Below are 18074 nucleotides of genomic sequence, written 5' to 3' on the forward strand. Positions count from 1 at the left end.
ACCATTTTTAAAGTGCTTATTGAATTTGTTACAACATTGCTTCTGTTCTTTATGTTTTGGTTTTTTGGCCATGAGGCATGTGGAATCTTAGCTCCCTGTCCAGGGATCAAATCCTCACCCCCTGTATTGGAAGGCGAAGTCTTAACCACTGGACCACCAGAGAAGTCCCCACAACGCTTATTATAAACCAGTGTTGTATCTTTATTTTTTTTAAACTCCCATTAGAATATAAACCCATGTTTTAATGATTGCTCTCTCCCCAACACCTAGAAACATGCCAGGCTCTTTGTATTTGGTGAGTGAATGAAGAAATGAAGAGTTGAGAATCTACACCTGGGGCAAAGGAATGTAGGTGGGCAAGATGGCAGAAAATCAGGCCCTGGGGTCCCCTGACGAGCGGTGGTGCTGTGCCTGGGACTCCCTCCTAGGGAATGAGGGGTTCTGGGTGCCCTTGTGAAACGCTCTTCCCAGTTCTCTCCAGCCAAGCACCAGGCAGGTGAACATCATATAGACACTTGTATATGTGATATATTTCATTAAACTTTTTAAAGTTGGTTGTTGTTTTTTTTTATCAAGTCTCTGGATATAAGGTGAAAAGCGACATGAAGTTCAAGGTCAGTTCTTCTCTAGTCTGAGCGGCTGTGTCTCTGGACAGGATATTGATGGTGGGGGAGCGGGGCTGCAGGTTGTCTTGGTCAGACTGGTTTTGTCTCCCCACAAACTGCCCACTGAGGCCTGTTGACCCAGAGGGCAGCACCGAGCATGCCCAGGAGCAGGGGCACCTTCAGGAAGACCAGGAGCAGGAAGTGGGTGCTGCCCAGCAGGGGCCTGTGGGAGGATGCGGTGACCGGTGGTAAGTTTCTGCTTCAACAGGAGGCCTAGGCCCCTCCCCCATCTTCCTCTGTGCTCAGGTCCCGTGGCCTCAAAACTCAAAATCAAGGTCAAGTCTGGTTGGTATTGAGGCTGCACTGGGTCTTAGTAGTGGTATGTGGGATCTTATAGTTGTGGCAAGTAGAATCCCTAGTTCCCTGACCAGGGATTTAATCTGGGCGCCTGCATTGGGAGCGTGGAGTCTTAGCCACCGGACCACTGGGGAAGATCCCACTCACCCTTAACAACCGCGTGGGAGAGCATCTGTTCTGTTTAAATGGTTCCGCAGTCTCAACCACAACGATCTCAACTCCTTGCTCAGCTCATGGCCAGTTCTCTCACCTCCGGGTCCCAGGACCTGCTCTCACTCCAGCTCCTCACAAATCCCATGTCCTCTTCCCATCCTGAGCCTCTGCTTAATCGCTCTGCCTCCCCGACCCTCTGCCTGGCTCCCAGCCTAAGGTGGCCCTCCAGGGCCACCTCCAAGATTACACTGGGCTCCTGTGGCCAACCCTGTCGGTACCCCACCTCGTGCCCTCCTTGCCCACATGACCTCTTGGCTGCTTGGACAGTACTGAGCCCACCAGTGGTCTCCCACATCCTTGGCTTGGGGCGATCTCTGGTTTTTGGGGTGTGCGTGGCTTCCTGCACCAAGCAGGCCAGACATGCTATAGAATCCCCTGCCTGGACACTCCTCCAGGCTCCTTCTTGGCGGGCTCTCCCACTTCTTCAGGTTTCTGTTCAAGTGTCACTGTTTCTGAGAGGCCGTCCCTCACCACTCTGTATGAAAACCGCCAGCCTCTCCATCTTCTCCCACCCTGAGGACCAGTGTGTGTGGACCACCACCCTGGCTTCCTCACTGCTCTGTGGGACCAACCCGGGGGATGTCCCACAGAGTCTCTCTGAGGGGGAGTGAGCCCCGTTGCTATGGTGACACGTCTTTCACTGGTGTCTGCTTCACTGGCGTTCCCTGCTTCCCCATTCCCTCACCATTATTCCTGGGATCTACTCGCCAAAAAGTGTCTTAGGATCGAGTTTGAACAAACCTAAACCAAGACAATCTCTTGGTTATTTGTTTTCACTGAGCATCTTGGTAGCCTTCATTATGCCCGTCACTTCCCAAACATCTCTCACCCTACCCTACACACCTGCTTCATTTTCCTCACAGTGATTGCTGTTAACTGACATTTCCTCCATTATTTATCTATTATCTATCCAAGTATCTACCTCTATTATCTATCATATATCTATGCATCCCATCACATATCTCCATCTCTACCAACTATCCTCTGTATGTATCTATCAATCATACATCCATATCTATCTATATTCATCTATGTATGTATCATCCATCCATCCATCTATCCATCTGTCCATCCATCCATCCATCCATCTATCTATCTGTCCATCTGTCCCTCTGTCCACCCATCCATCCACCCATCCATCCACCCATCCATCCATCCATCCATCCATCTATCCATCCATCCATCCAACCATCTGTCCACCCACCCATCCATCCATCTATCCGTCTACCCATCAATCCATCCATCCATCCATCTGTTCACCCTCCACCCATCCATCTATCCATCCATCCATCCATCTGTCCACCCATCCATCCATCTATCCGTCCACCCATCCATCCATCCATCCGTCTGTCCGTCCGTCTGTCCATCCATCCATCCATCCATCCATCCATCCATCTGTCCACCCATCCACCCATCCACCTATCCATCCATCCATCCACCCATCCATCCATCCATCTATCCATCCGTCCATCCATCCATCTGTCCATCCATCCATCCATCCATCTAGCCACATCTAGCTATCCTTCCTTTCACACATCTCTATCAACTGTCCTCTGTCTATTCCTATGTGTGTATGTATCTTTGTATCTATTGATCATCCATATCTACCTACCTACCTATCATCTATCTATCTATCTTCTTATCCATCTTGCCATTGTCTAAAATCTACCCATTTGAAAGAAACTTCCATGAAAGCACAACCTTGCCCATTAGTTCACAGTCATATTCCTAGCCTTTGGATCAGTTCCTGGCACACAGCAAGTAAATTAAATGTTTGTTGAGTGGTGACTCATTAAGGAAACCCATGTCTAGGAAGCCCTACCCTAGGGAAGAAGCTGTGAAGATGACAGAAGAAACCAGGAGGCATGCACCTTACCCTTGCTGCTGGCTGAGCGATCCAGAAGTCCATGTAGAGCTGTTGCTACTGGAGGCTGTGATGGAGGGTGGAGTGAAGAACTGTGGAGGGTGAAGAACGGTGTCCTGTCCACGACTCTTCCCAGCCAGTTGCCTGTCACCTGCATGGTTCCCAGTCCACAGAGGAGAGGAAACTCACAGAAGGGACTGGACAGGTGTTCTGGGACCATCACCTCCTCATGCTCAGACCCAGGCCTGACCAGCATATAGGAGTATCTGCACCCAACTCCACCCCAACCTGTTCTGCGTCCAGGTGGAGACAACCAGGACCGGCGTCACTGCCTCTAGCATTAAGCGCTTTCCTTCTCCTCACCTCGTTGAAAACAGGAGTGCATGAAGGTCAGCACAAGAGTTGGACCTCAGGTCCCACCGCCTAGCCAGTGCATCCACATACCACCCCTCCCTCACCCTGTCCACCCTGGCAGAAGACAGTACAGCAGAAGCTACTGAAGCCTGAGCACCCTGGAGCCTGTGCTCAGCAACCAGAGAAGCCACTGCAAGAAGCCTGTGCGCCAGAGCTGGAGGGTTGCCCAGGGAAAGCCCGCGTGCAGCAATGAAGATCCAACACACCCATAAATAAGTAAATATTTTAAAAATATTCTGTTAGTTGTCCCCCAGCCCACTTCCACCTTGTCCGGTCCAGGGGTTTGTGGGCTCCCTCCTGCCCACCACTCTGAACCTTCTGGCTCAGAGTCCAGAAGGGAAGGGAGCAAAAGCAGAGGGAAGCTGAGGAGACAGAGAGGAAGCCAGACAGACAGAGACACAGCACTTATGCACAGCACAGACAGTATGCACAGCATATTGAGTGCAGCACTTTCACAGCATCATCTTTTAGGATTTGAAATAGCTCCACAGGGATTCCATCACCTCCACTAGCTTTGTTCGTAGTGATGCTTCCTAAGGCCCAGACAGGGGCCAGAGGCTTGGGGGCTCCCTCTCGGGCTTTCCCTTGCCTACAAACCAATCCCCTTGGCCCCCAGCCCAGTTGCTGATGCCTCCGGGAAACAGGTGTTCCCTGGGTCAGCACAGTGGTCAGAGGCTGAGGAAAGGCCCAGGGGAGGAGCTGGGGCTGGGGCTTGCCCTTTGGGATCATGAGGTCAGAGGGGTGAGCCTGGCAGGCTCGGCCATCTCTGAGCCTGGGTCACTCAGGGCTCCTGGATGAGGATCTGGGTTGTTGAGAGGCCCCAGTTCTGACAGCGGAAGCCAGGGGAGAGTGACAAGAGAGTCTTCTGGAGTGGACCCCCCCAGCCCCCCACACACACCCTGTGCCCTGTGGGCACAGGGAGATGGCAAGAGCCCTTTAGTCCTGACGGATCCGGGATAACAGCGGGCCCTCCCCCCCAACCAGCCTCAGAATCCCCGAGGCCCACAGACGTTGTCAGGGCCTGGGCGTTGGCAGGAACCCGGGTGTCCCCCCCTCACTCTCACAGCCGCTTACACACTCACACTCTCACACACCGGACACACTCACATGCACATGACGCACTTGGCCCTGAAGCTCTGACACACAAACACCAGGCCCAGTTCCTCTCCCCTGGGCTGAGATCTCCTGGGACGCCCCGCAGAGCTGAGCTCAGATTCCTTCACCACCAGTACCAGAGAGAAGGAGGGTCTTACCTGCGGAGACAATCACTTGAACCTGGAAAAAGGGATCAGGCAGGAAGCCGAGGAGTCCTTCTTCCTTCAGCATCGTTGCAACCCCACACCTGTATTTCCCTGCATCATCTGCAGTGAGGCTTTCCAAGGTCACTGTGAAGGTGAGGTCCTCCGGATGGTCCGTGATGGACACCCGGCTGCTCTTCACCTCCACCTCGGGCCTGCTGGTCTGTAGAGTCCGCTGCCAAAGCGGGAAGCATGGCTGTCTGCACCAATATTTGTGAAATTCCCTGTATTCCTCCTTGTAGCGACACTCCACGCTCAGGGAGTCCCCCACGGCGCCCGTCATGGTGCTGGGGCCGCTCAGGGACAAAGAGCCTGGAAGACACAGTACGTCTTGTCTTCATCCTAAAGAGCCTGGGCCAGGGGAGCCTGGGGGGTCAGGTCCTCTGGGAGCCTGGAAGTCACCCTGAGGCCAGAGGAAGGAGGGATCAGAAGCCAAGGAGGCAGCGGGTTAACCCAGTGTAAAGGTCGGGTGAGAAACGGTTTTGGCAAAGTACCAAACTGCTGAAAAAGAATTGTGTGTGTAATATACTTGTGTGTGTGTGTGTGTGTGTGTGTGTGTGTGTTAGTTGCTTCTGTTGTGTCTGACTCTCTGCGACTAACAAGCTATCAAACTGACTAACAAACGTGTGAAGGAGGCCAGAACTCTGTGACGACTGTTGTTGTTTAGTCGCTAAGTCATGTCCAGCTCTTTGCACCCCCATGGACTATATAGCCCGCCAGGCTCCTCTGTCCATGGAATTCTTTAGGCAAGAATACTGGAGTGGGTTGCCATTTCCTTCTCCAGGGCATCTTTCTGATCCAGGGATCAAACCCGGGTCTCTGTCATTGCAGGCAGGTTTTTTACCATCTGAGCCAGCAGGGAAGCCCAAATAATCTACTTACTGATCACCTATCTGTCTGTCCATCCAGCCATCCTTCCCTCCCTCCCTTTCTCTTTCTTTCTCTCTCCCCATCCACCCTTCCAACCAACGATTCAGGCAATATACTGTCACCCACAGATTGGGAGCCTTTTGCTTTTGTTTAATGTTCAAATTAACAAAAAAAGTACATTTTTTGCTCCTTCATTTAAAAAAACATTTTTGGCTGAGCTGCCCAGCTTGCAGCATCTTAGTCCTCCACCCTGCCCCAGGGATCGAAACCAGGGCCCTCAGCAGGAAAAGTGCCGAGTCCTAACCACTGGACCACCAAGGAATTCCCACTTCTTCACTTTTAATATCCTGAATTTGGACACTTTATTTCCCAGCAAGTCCAAGTGGCCCACTGACCTATATTCTGCAACAGAACGATGTCTACTCCTCCCACCAACATCCCCTAGTGCAGTGGTTCCCAAGCAGCAGCAATAGTCCCCGCGGGAGATACCCGGCAATGTCTGAAGACATTTTTGAGGATCACCATTGCGGGGCGGAGAAAGCAATGGCAACCCACTCCAGTACTCTTGCCTGGAAAATCCCACGGGTGGAGGAGCCTGGTAGGCTGCAGTCCATGGGGTCTCGAAGAGTCGGACACGACTGAGCGACTGAACTGAACTGAATGCATAAATAATATAATTAATTTTATATAATAATTATTATTTTTTAATTTTTTACAATGTTGTGTTAGTTTCTGCTGTACAGCAACATGAATCTATTATATGTCTACATATATCTCCTCCTTTTCAGCCTCCCTTCCACCCTACAGTCTCTTGTTTTAATAAGAATTAAGGATTGGATTAAGTAACAGGAGAAAATCTTGTCTGATTTGTCCAATTAGTATTAGTTCTCTGCCCCCCCTGCCCCGCCCCTCCCCTGCACTTCTCTCTGGTGTATCAAGACGACATTCCTGATTTTAATCATGTTGGGGATAAAGACTCAAGTGGCCAGATATAAACTTAGGGCTCAGTACGTACTGTCTGTGTGGGAAGCAAGCTTTACATCTCATACTCCTCCTTTCCCAGTGTGCAAATACACTGAACAGGGGTTTTTAGGGGCACATTACGCCCTCTGTTTCCTTATGCTTCTCCTTCCCATCAGCACCCTTTGCTCACACCGTGCTCGCCCTGACTCGCCCGAATGAACTTCCCCATGTCAGGCCCAGCCCCGCTCATCTGGGACGCAGAGAAGCAGCAGAACCGCCAGCAGCCGCATGGCCCGGGCCCCTGGTGATCTCTCCAGGCTCCTGCAGAGCCTGGAGCCTCCTCACCCAGTTCCACTCACTGTTTCCCTTTTCTGCTTTTCTTGGCACTTTTCTGCTTTTCTTGGCACTTTTCCACTTCCTCTGTCAGCCTCCTAGAGCTGTTCTCAGTTGGTCAGAAAATGAGGGAAGCTGGGGCCTTGGGACGTCAGATGATCATGCTGAGAACTTGTTGAAAGTCATTCTCATGTAGCACATTTGAATGTGCAGTTCCAGTTTCTGTTCCTTGTGAAGATGATGCCCTTCCCATTCCTTGCCTGTGGTTGATGGGCCCATCCCCCCTTCTCTAAATCCAAATTGCCCAGACAGCCAGGCCAGTCTTGGTTAAATTCCATCTAGATTTTCTGAGCAAGTCCTCCTCTTTGTCAATAGAGTCCATTTCCTGTGGCTGGCATGGGCAGTCCCGTGTGATCAAGCATTGACTAAGCCTTGTCTGGGCACAGTCGGCTGTTTGCAGGGCCCAGTGCAAGAAGAAAACATCCTCATTCTGGAAATATTAAGAATTTCAGGAGCAGTCTAGTGGCTAAGTCTCTGTGCTCCCAATGCAGGGAGCCCAGGTTTGATCCCTGGTCAGGGAACTAGATCCCACATGCCACAGCTAAGACTGACGCAATGAAGATCGAAGATCCTGAGTGCCACAACTAAGACCCAGTGCAGGCAAATAAAGAAAGAAATACTAAAAAAAAAAAAAAAAAAGAATTTCAAGATGGTGGCAATGGAGTATCAGCCAAGCATGTGGCCCTTCTAAGTGTGAAGCCTGATGATGCAACACCCGTGAGGCTGACTCTGTCTTGGCCCTTGATGGCACAGATCAAGGGCATTGTGGAGGCCAGTGAAGCTGCCAAGGACGGGATGGAGGGAGATTAGTTGGACATGATGGCAGAGAGAAACTCAAGAGTGAAGTGGGGACCTTGGAGGGTTTTGAGCAGAGGAGTGCCATGATCCCACGTTTGTTTTCAAAGCATCGTTCTTGCTGTTAAGTGGGGAATGGGGGCCTCCCTGATGGGCCAGTGGTTAAGACCTCGCCTTCCAATGCAGGTGGGTAGGTTCAATCTCTGGTTGGGGACTTGAGATACCACCTGTCTTGTGGCCAAAAACCCAAAACACAGAACAGAAACACTATTGTAACACATTCAGTTGAAACTTTAAAAACAGTCCAGATAAAAATATACATATATTTTTAATAAATGGAGAGTAAACCGTCCCCTCCCCAAGATTTAGACCATCTCCTCCCCAAGAAAAAGAAATGAAAAAAGGCAAAATGGTTGTCTGAGGAGGCCTTATAGATAGCTGAGAAAAGAAGAGAAGCTAAAGGCAAAGGAGAAAAAGAAAGATAAACCCATTTGAATGCAGAATTCTAAAGAATAGCAAGGAGACATAAGAAGGCCTTCCTCAGTGATCAATGTAAAGATAGAGAGGAAAACAATAGAATGGGAAAGACTAGAGATCTCTTCAAGAAAATTAGAGATACCAAGGGAACATTTCATCCAAAGATGAGCACAATAAAGGACAGAAATGGTGTGGACCTAACAGAAGCAGAAGATATTAAGAAGAGGTGGCAAGAATACACAGAAGAATTATACCAAAAAGATCTTCATGACCCAGATAACTACGATGGTGTGATCACTCATCTAGAGTCAGACATCCTGGAATGTGAAGTCAAGTGGGCCTTAGAAAGCATCACTATGAACAAAGCTAGCGGAGGTGATGGAATTCCAGTTGAGCTATTTCAAATCCTGAAAGATGATGCTGTGAAAGTGCTGCACTCAATATGCCAGCAAATCTGGAAAACTCAGCAGTGGCCACAGGACTGGAAAAGGTCAGTTTTCATTCCAATCCCAAAGAAAGGCAATGCCAAAGAAAGCTCAAACTACCACACAATTGCACTCATCTCACACGCTAGTAAAGTTATGCTCAAAATTCTCCAAGCCAGGCTTCATGAACCATGAACTTCCTGATGTTCAAGCTGGATTTAGAAAAGGCAGAGGAACCATAGATCAAATTGCCAACATCCGCTGGATCATAAAAAAAGCAAGAGAGTTCCAGAAAAACATCTATTTCTGCTTTATTGACTATGCCAAAGCCTTTGACTGTGCGGATCACAACAAACTGTGGGTAATTCTGAAAGAGATGGGAATACCAGACCACCTGACCTGCCTCTTGAGAAATCTGTATGCAGGTCAGGAAGCAACAGTTAGAATTAGACATGGAACGACAAACTGGTTCCAAACCAGGAAAGGAGTATGTCAAGGTTGTATATTGTCACCCTGCTTATTTAACTTATATGCAGAGAACATCATGCCAAATGCCAGGCTGGATGAAGCACAAGCTGGAATCAAGATTGCTGGGAGAAATATCAATAACCTCAGATATGCAGATGACACCACCCTTGTGGCAGAAAGCAAAGAAGAACTAAAGAGCCTCTTGATGAAAATTAAAGACGGGGGTGAAAAAGTTGACTTAAAACTCAACATTCAGAAAACTAAGATCATGGCATCCAGTCTCATTCAGTTCAGTTCAGTTGCTAAGTCGTGTCCGACTCTTTGTGACCCCATGAATCGCAGCACACCAGGCCTCCCTGTCCATCACCAACTCCCAGAGTTCACTCAGACTCACGTCCATCGAGTCAGTATGCCATCCAGCCATCTCATCCTCTGTCGTCCCCTTCTCCTCCTGTCCTCAATCCCTCCCAGCATCAGAGTCTTTTCCAATGAGTCAACTCTTCGCATGAGGTGGCCAAAGTACTGGAGTTTCAGCTTTAACATCATTCCTTCCGAAGAAATCCCAGGGCTGATCTCCTTCAGAATGGACTAGTAGCATCTCCTTGCAGTCCAAGGGACTCTCAAGAGTCTTCTCCAACACCACAGTTCAAAAGCATCAATTCTTCGGCGCTCAGCTTTCTTTACAGTCCAACTCTCACATCCATACATGACCACTGGAAAAACCATAGCCTTGAGTAGACAGACGTTTGTTGGCAAAGTAATGTCTCTGCTTTTGAATATGCTATCTAGGTTGGTCAGAACTTTTCTTCCAAGGAGTAAGCGCCTTTTAATTTCATGGCTGCAGTCACCATCTGCAGTGATTTTGGAGCCCAAAAAAATAAAGTCTGATACTGTTTCCACTGTTTCCCTATCTATTTCCCATGAAGTGATGGGACCGGATGCCATGATCTTCGTTTTCTGAATGTTGAGCTTTAAGCCAACTTTTTCACTCTCCTCTTTCACCTTCATCAAGAGGCTCTTGAGTTCCTCTTCACTTTCTGCCATAAGGGTGGTGTCATCTGCATATCTGAGGTTATTGATATTTCTCCCGGCAATCTTGATTCCAGCTTGTGCTTCTTCCAGCCCAGCATTTCTCATGACGTACTCTGCATATAAGTTAAATAAGCAGGATGACAATATACAACCTTGAAGTACTCCTTTTCCTATTTGGAACCAGTCTGTTGTTCCATGTCCAGTTCTAACTGTTGCTTCCTGACCTGCATACAAATTTCTCAAGAGGCGGGTCAGGTGTCTGGTATTCCCATCTCTTTCAGAATTTTCCACAGTTTGTTGTGATCCACACAGTCAAAGGCTTTGGCATAGTCAATAAAGCAGAAATAGATGTTTTTCTAGAACTCTCTTGCTTTTTTTATGATCCTGCGGATGTTGGCAATTTGATCTCTGGTCCCTCTGCCTTTTCTAAAACCAGCTTGAACATCAGGAAGTTCACGGTTCACATATTGCTGAAGCCTGGCTTGGAGAATTTTGAGCATAACTTTACTAGCGTGTGAGATGAGTGCAATTGTGTGGTAGTTTGAGCTTTCTTTGGCATTGCCTTTCTTTGGGATTGGAATGAAAACTGACCTTTTCCAGTCCTGTGGCCACTGCTGAGTTTTCCAGATTTGCTGGCATATTGAGTGCAGCACTTTCACAGCATCATCTTTCAGGATTTGAAATAGCTCAACTGGAATTCCATCACCTCCACTAGCTTTGTTCGTTATGATGCTTTCTAAGGCCCACTTGACTTCACATTCCAGGATGTCTGGCTCTAGGTCAGTGATCACACCATCGTGATTATCTGGGTCATGAAGAACTTTTTTGTACAGTTCTTCTGTGTACTCTTTCCACCTCTTCTTAATATCTTGTGCTTCTGTTAGGTCCATACCATTTATGTCCTTTATTGAGGCCATCTTTGCATGAAATGTTCCCTTGGTATCTCTAATTTTCTTGAAGAGATCTCTAGTCTTTCCCATTCTGTTGTTTTCCTCTATTTCTTTGCATTGATCGCTGAGGAAGGCTTTCTTATCTCTTTTTGCTATTCTTTGGAACTCTGCATTCAGATGCTTATATCTTTCCTTTTCTCCTTTGCTTTTCACTTCTCTTCTTTTCACAGCTATTTGTAAGGCCTCCCCAGACACCCATTTTGGTTTTTTGCATTTCTTTTCCATGGGGGTGGTCTTGATCCCTGACTCCTGTACAATGTCACGAACCTCAGTCCATAGTTCATCAGGCACTCTATCTATCAGATCTAGGCCCTTAAATCTATTTCTCACTTCCACTGTAGAATCATAACTTCATGGCAAAAAGATGGGGAAATAATGGAAACAGTGATAGACTTTATTTTTCTGGGCTCCAAAATCACTGCAGGTGGTGATTGCAGCCATGAAATTAAAAGACGCTTGCTCCTTGGAAGAAAAGTTTTGACTGACCTATTGGTCATAACATATTAAAAAGCAGAGACATTACTTTGCCAAGAAAGGTCTGTCTAGTCCAAGCTATGGTTTTTCCAGTGGCCATGTATGGATGTGAGAGTTGGACTATAAAGAAGGCTGAGCACTGAAGAATTGATGCTTTTGAACTGTGGTGTTGGAGAAGACTCTTGAGAGTTCTTTGGACTGTGAGGAGATCCAACCAGTCAATCCTAAAGGAAATCAGTCCTGAATATTCATTGGAAGGGCTCATATTGAAGCTGAAACGCCAATACTTTGGCCACCTGATGCAAAGAGCCGACTCACTGGAAAAGACCCTGATGTGAGGAAAAGATTGAAGGTGGAAGAAGGGGACAACAGAGGATGAGATGATTGTATGGCATCACTGACACAATGGACATGAGTTTGAGTAGGCTCCAGGAATTGGTGATGGACAGGGAGGCCTGGCGTGCTTCAGTCCATGGGATTGGCATGCTGCAAAGAGTCGGACATGACTGAGCGACTGAACTGAACTGAGTAGACTGTTCAGTTGAGGAAGGGGGTCTAACATGAGAACTGGGAGACCAGTTAGTCTGCAGAAGTCCAAGAGTTGATGATGACTGGCTCTCAAATTAAGAGCAGGGGAGGGAGTGCTTAGATCCTGCAGATCGGTATTTTGAAGGAAAGATATTTTAACAGATCAGATATGGTATATGAGCAAAAGAGAGAGGTCAAGGGTATCACTCCAGTTTGGGGAGCAATGGGAGGAATGGAATCCAAATAAACTGAAGTGGGAAAAGCTGGTTTGGGGATGAGATCCTAGTCTGACTTGTTTTGTTGTTTCTGTTGTCTTTAAATTTTTTGGCTGGGTTGCACAGCCTGTGAGATCCTAGTTCCTTGGCCAGTAATTGAACCCAGGCCCCCCTGCATTGGAAGCACAGAGTCTGTACCATTGGACCACCAGGGAAGTCCCTGATTTATGTTTTAAGATGTCTGTCAGTCATCCATCATGGACCAAACATCTGTGTCTTCTTCCAACCCCAGTTTATATGTTGAAGACCTGACCCTCTAGGTGACCTTACCCTCCTGGGGAAGGTAACCACATTAGATGAGGTCATGAGGGTGGGGCCCTGTTCTGATAGGATGGCAACCTTATTACAAGAGGAAGACTTCTCTTCCTCTCCCTCCATCTCTCTCTTTCTTTCTCTCTCTCTCTCAAAAAGATAATAGCAGAATTTAGTGAATTTTAAAACAGAAAAGCAGTAAAACCATGAACAAACCCAAGGGCTGACCTTTTGTGGAGTGGAGGAAAATGTGAGGGGAAAAAGACAATACAACAGAGGAATTAAAAAAGAGAATATTCCCAGATAAAGAAAAAATTAAAAGAATCTCACGTGAGCATTTTGAAAAAAATATTTACAAGTATACTCATAAACTGAGATTAGACCAGCAATTTTCTAGGGAAATATACATTACCTAAGCTTACTGCAGAATAGAAATCTTCAAAATACTGTAGAAAGGGCTTCCCTGATAGTTCAGTGGTAAAGAATCCTTCTGGCACTTCAGGAGACACGGGTTCGATCCCCGGTCCCGGAAGATCCTGCATGTCCCGTGGGCCACGACCACCGAGCCTGTGCTCTAGAGCAGCACTCATGACAAGAGAAGCCACAGCAATGAGGAGCTCGTGCGCTGCCAGTGGAGTGTCGCCCCCACTCTCTGCAACTAAAGAAAAGCCCATGCAGCAAGGAGAGCAGCCAAATAAATAAATAAAATTATTTTCTTAAAAATGCTATGGAAAAATCTGAGAATGTTACCAAGGAACTATTTATTCCCTCCAGTCCCCACTCCAACCCTCAAAATGATGGACAAACTCCAGTGATTTATCCTTCCAAAGCTTCAAGGAACAGATACTTCCAACACTGTGGAAACCATTCCAGGCCATCCAGAAAGAAGGGACATTTTGGGGTGAAGTCAGCATAATACTGATATGACAACCTGACCAAGAGAACATTTATGAGAAAGAAAATATCGTCCAATGTCATTGATAGGCATTGATGCAACGGTTCTTATATTAAAAACTCGAAGATAAATTTGGGGAAGTACTTTAAAAGAATAATACAATATGATCAAGTTTGATTCATTCTAGGAATCTCAGGAATCTAGGAATCACAGGGTGATTCATATGGGAAATATGTTTTTATTATTAATCACTTTAAAATTCTATTGAGAGATAGAAATATAAGTAAATGGAAAGCTATATTTCTTTCAACCCCATGGACAGAGGGACCTGGTGGGCTACAGCCCATGGGGTTGCAAAGGGTTGGACATGACTGAGTGACTGATCACACATACACACACACACACACACACACACACACACAACTCTTTCACTACTGTGAATGTGTGTGTGTGCCATGTGCCCTTCTGTTCCCTCTTTCAGTCCCATCTTGGTTCTGACCTAGAGCTGGTCACAGAGTCAGGAGGCTGGGGGGCACATCAAGCCTAGCGATGTCTCCACCTCATCCTACTAACCCTGCTTAGATGCCAGTCCTCATGCTGTTCTTGCCTTCAGTAAATATCTGTGCCCCTCCTTCTTAGCAGTTAGAGGGACCCTCATTTCCTTTATCAAGAAGAACAGTTGTGCTATAGATCAGGCCAGGACCAAATTTTTTTAATGGTTCTTTCAATTATATTTTTTTAATTGAAGTATAGTTGATTTATGATGTTGTGCCAATCTCTGCTATACAGCAAAGTAACTCAGTTGGACACATGTAGAATATATATATATTTTTTTTCTTTTTCCCTTATGGTTTATCATAGGATATTTCAATAGTTCCTGTGCTATACAGTAGAATACACTTGCTGTTTATTCCCCTACAAAAAAAAAAGTTTACATATGCTAAACCCACACTCCCACTCCTTCCCTCCTGAACCGCCCTCCCCCCTTGGCAACCACAAGTCTGTCCTCTGTATCTGTGAGTCTGTTTCTGTTTTGTAGATATGTTTATTTGTCCCATATTTTAGATTCCACATATAAGTGATTGTTGTTGTTGTTGTTCAGTTCGTAAGTCGTGTCCAACTCTTTATGACCCCATGAACTGCAGCACGCCAGGCTTCCCTGTCCTTCACTATCTTCCTGAGTTTGCCCAGACTCATGTCCATTGAGTTGGTGATGCCATCCAACCATCTCATCCTCTATTACCAAAATTTATCCTCCTGTCTTCAATCTTTCCCAGCATCAGTGTCTTTTCCAATGAGTCAGTTCTTTGCATCAGATGGCCAGAGTTTTGGAGCCGCAGCATCAGTCCTTCCAATGAATATTCAGGGTGGATTTCCTTTATATATGAAATCATATGGTGTTTGTCTTTGTCTTTCTGGACACAGCTCGCATCACCTGCTGCAATTCATCTTCTCAAAGAGTGACACCCTTTCCTCCTAATATATAAAATGCAAAAAGTAGGTGCTGACAGTGGGAAATGAATCAAAGACGAGTGCAAAGGAGATTCAAGCAGCTTCACTTAAACCCTAAGGACATCCACGGTGTCCACTCTTGACCTTGGCTTTGCATCCTTGAAGGGTATTGAGCGTGTGTTACCACCAAGGATGGGAGGCTGGACCATGTGGCTGCTCCCAGCTCTGCTCCTTCTCGTCATCCAGGTGAGTGGGGCTGGTGCTTCAGACACTGAAGTGACTGAGGTTGGGCAGGAGATCATGAGGGTCTGTCCTGGCTTGCAGATAGGCAACTTCTTACTGTGACCCTGCCTCTGTGTCTATGCAGAGAGAGACAGAGTCTGGACCTCCAGGGAATTCTAACAAGCTCTTGAGGAAATTCACTCTGGAACTTTTGACTGTGAGCACACTATCAACTTTCCTGACCATTCAGAGGAGTGTTAACACCTGCTCAGGACCCCACGCAGCCTCATTCCTCTGGCTGTCTCCCCACTCAGGCGGAGTTAGCAACCATGTCCACTGCTTGAAGTTATATCCACTAGAAAAAAAAGTTCCCCTCTTCCATGCTTGATTTACAGTGGGTTTCTCAACCTTGACACTGTGGACACTTGGGGCCAGATCGTTCTTTTTCATAGGGACCTTCCTGTGGTAAGCAGCATTCCCGGCCTCTACCCACCAGATGCTGATTGCACCTCCTCCCCAAGTGATAATCAAAAATGTCTCCAGACCCAGCCTAATGTCCTCTGGGAGCAGGGGAAGGGGTGATGGCAAAACACCTCCATGAGAACCACTACTTTCGGGTCGCCCCTACATTTATCCAAGTGCTGGAGCTATTCACTTACAGAGGTTCAGCACACTACGCGGAACCATCTGATCCGCCGTGTGCCTTCCTTCTGCGGTCCACTGATGCCCCAGATCACAAGATCTGGTCTACTCATGAATGCGACCAGCTGGTGCCTCCAGGACCTGCCTGGTCCCCATATGACACAGAGGATTTCCTCTTGATTCTTGATCTTCAGTGTTCTCAGGTCAGGAGATGCCTTGGCAAACAACACAATCTGTAAGGTCTCATAAACACTGTAGCAAAAGAATGCACATTGTGCCAGGAGAGTGTCACTTCACGTGCCACTGAAGGACGGACAAGAGTCCCAGCTGACTTCCAGGCAGAGGGGCCTTGATGGGGATGCTGGGCAGAGACTAGTGTAAAATGAGCAAGGACTCAGGGGCCTGACTGCATTGTTGCAATAGTGCTGGAGTGCCTAGACTGTTGTGTGAGCTATGAGAATATCTCACCCTGTGAATACCATGGTGAGGTGATGTGCTTAGTTGCTCAGTAATGTCCGACTCTCTGCTACCACATGGACTGTAGCCCACCAGGTTCCTCTGTCCATGGGATTTCCCAGGCACAAATACTGGAGTGGGTTGCCATGCCCTCCTCCAGGGGATCTCCTCAACCCAGGGATCCAACCCAGGTCTCCCACATTGCAGGTGGATTCTTTACCATGTGGGTTTTTTTTTCAAGACTTTTTTTTTTTTAATGTAGACCACTTTAAAGTCTTCATCACTTTAAAATATTGCTTCTGTTTTATATTTCTTGCTATTTCGGCAAAGAGGCCTGTGGGACCTTAGCTCCCCAATCAGGGATCAAACCCACATCCCCTACATTGGAAGGTGGACTCTTAGCCACCAGGGAAGCCAGGGAAGCCCCAGTGTGCTGCAATTTTATTTTCTAAATGTGATAACTCTATCCTCTGGGGTACTCAAGCCGGGGCCCCCACACATGGCCCCTCTGATGTTTCCTTGTGTCAGCAGAGTCTTTGGGCAGTCTGGGGTGGGCCTCCCCAACCTCATTTTGTCTTTGAATACAGTCAATGTCCCACCTGAGCTTTAGCTACATGAAGGCAAAATCTTCAGCTGGATGGCAGGACAGAAGGCTGAAACCCTGGTCTCTCTCCTATGTGCCCCTCACCTCTCAGGGGGCAAGAGAGAGTCTCAAGGTTTCACCTCTAACAGATTAGAAAAAAAAGACTTCTCGGAGAATATCACACGATATCCTTGTGGAATCTTAAATGATGCAAATTATTTTACTTACAAAACAGAAAGAGATTCCCAGACTTAGCGAATGAATGTATGGTTGCAGGGGAAAGGATGGGGAAAGGATAGTTAGAAAGTTTGGGATAGACATGTGCACACTGCTGTATTTAAAATGGATAACCAGGGGTGGTCATAAGATGGCAAAGGAATAGGATGGGGAGACCACTTTCTCCACCACATAGTCATCGAAAGATCATTTGAACGCTGGACAAATTCCACAAAACAACTTCTGAATGCTGGTGGAGGACATCAGGCATGCAGAAAGGCAGCCCATTCTCTTTGAAAGGAGGTAGGACAAAATATAAAAGATAAAAAGAGAGACCTGTCCCAGGGAGGGAGTCGTGAAAGAGGAGACGTTTCCAAACACCAGGAAACCCTTTCACAGGTGGGTCTGTGGGGAGTTTTGGACTCTCAGAGGGCAACATAACTGGGAGGGGGGGAAAAATCCCACAGATTATGCGCCTAATCAGAACTCCCAACAGAGAAGTAGCCCAGACACTCACATCCACCACCAGTGAACGGGGCCTGAACAGAGAGATGCAGACTGCATGTTAAGGGTAAGGGCCAGGCCTGAATGCCCTGAGGACAATCTGAGGGAGCTAATGTGAGATAGCGATATAAACTGTGGGAGAGCCAGAGAGAGAAAAAAGAGAGAGACAGAGAGAGAGAGAATTTTTCCGAGAAAAGCTCTAAGGCACAAGCTGGCCCGCTCACCGAACAGAGGATTGAGTGAACACCAGAAGACAGCCAGCCAGCTGCAGACCGGCCCATCCCCCGCTGGAGGCAGAGAGGCAGGCGCGTGACATCCAGAGCCGGAAGGTGAGGGGCAATCTCGGCACCAGAGACGGCATCCTCCACCAAACTGTGAGCAGGCTCCCAGTTGCTAACCAAGTCTTCCTGGGATCCTGGACAGTTGACATCCACCAGGAGGGTTGCGGTCA

The 18074-nt window shown here is 47.4% G+C and overlaps 1 protein-coding gene across 1 annotated transcript; it reads right to left on the bottom strand.

Moving 5' to 3' along the window:
• Positions 1-510: 510 nt before the first annotated feature.
• Positions 511-17984, bottom strand: LOC123327535 (protein CD300H). Its single transcript, XM_045164693.1, has 4 exons — positions 17848-17984; positions 4707-5086; positions 3052-3190; positions 511-828 (listed from the first exon to the last, which is right to left on the bottom strand). Exons 1-4 carry the CDS (start codon positions 17982-17984, stop codon positions 696-698), a joined length of 789 nt encoding a protein of 262 aa, XP_045020628.1. The 3' UTR covers positions 511-695.
• Positions 17985-18074: the final 90 nt, after the last annotated feature.

This window comes from Bubalus bubalis, chromosome 3 (assembly GCF_019923935.1).
Source record: "Bubalus bubalis isolate 160015118507 breed Murrah chromosome 3, NDDB_SH_1, whole genome shotgun sequence".
Lineage (NCBI taxonomy): Eukaryota > Metazoa > Chordata > Mammalia > Artiodactyla > Bovidae > Bubalus > Bubalus bubalis.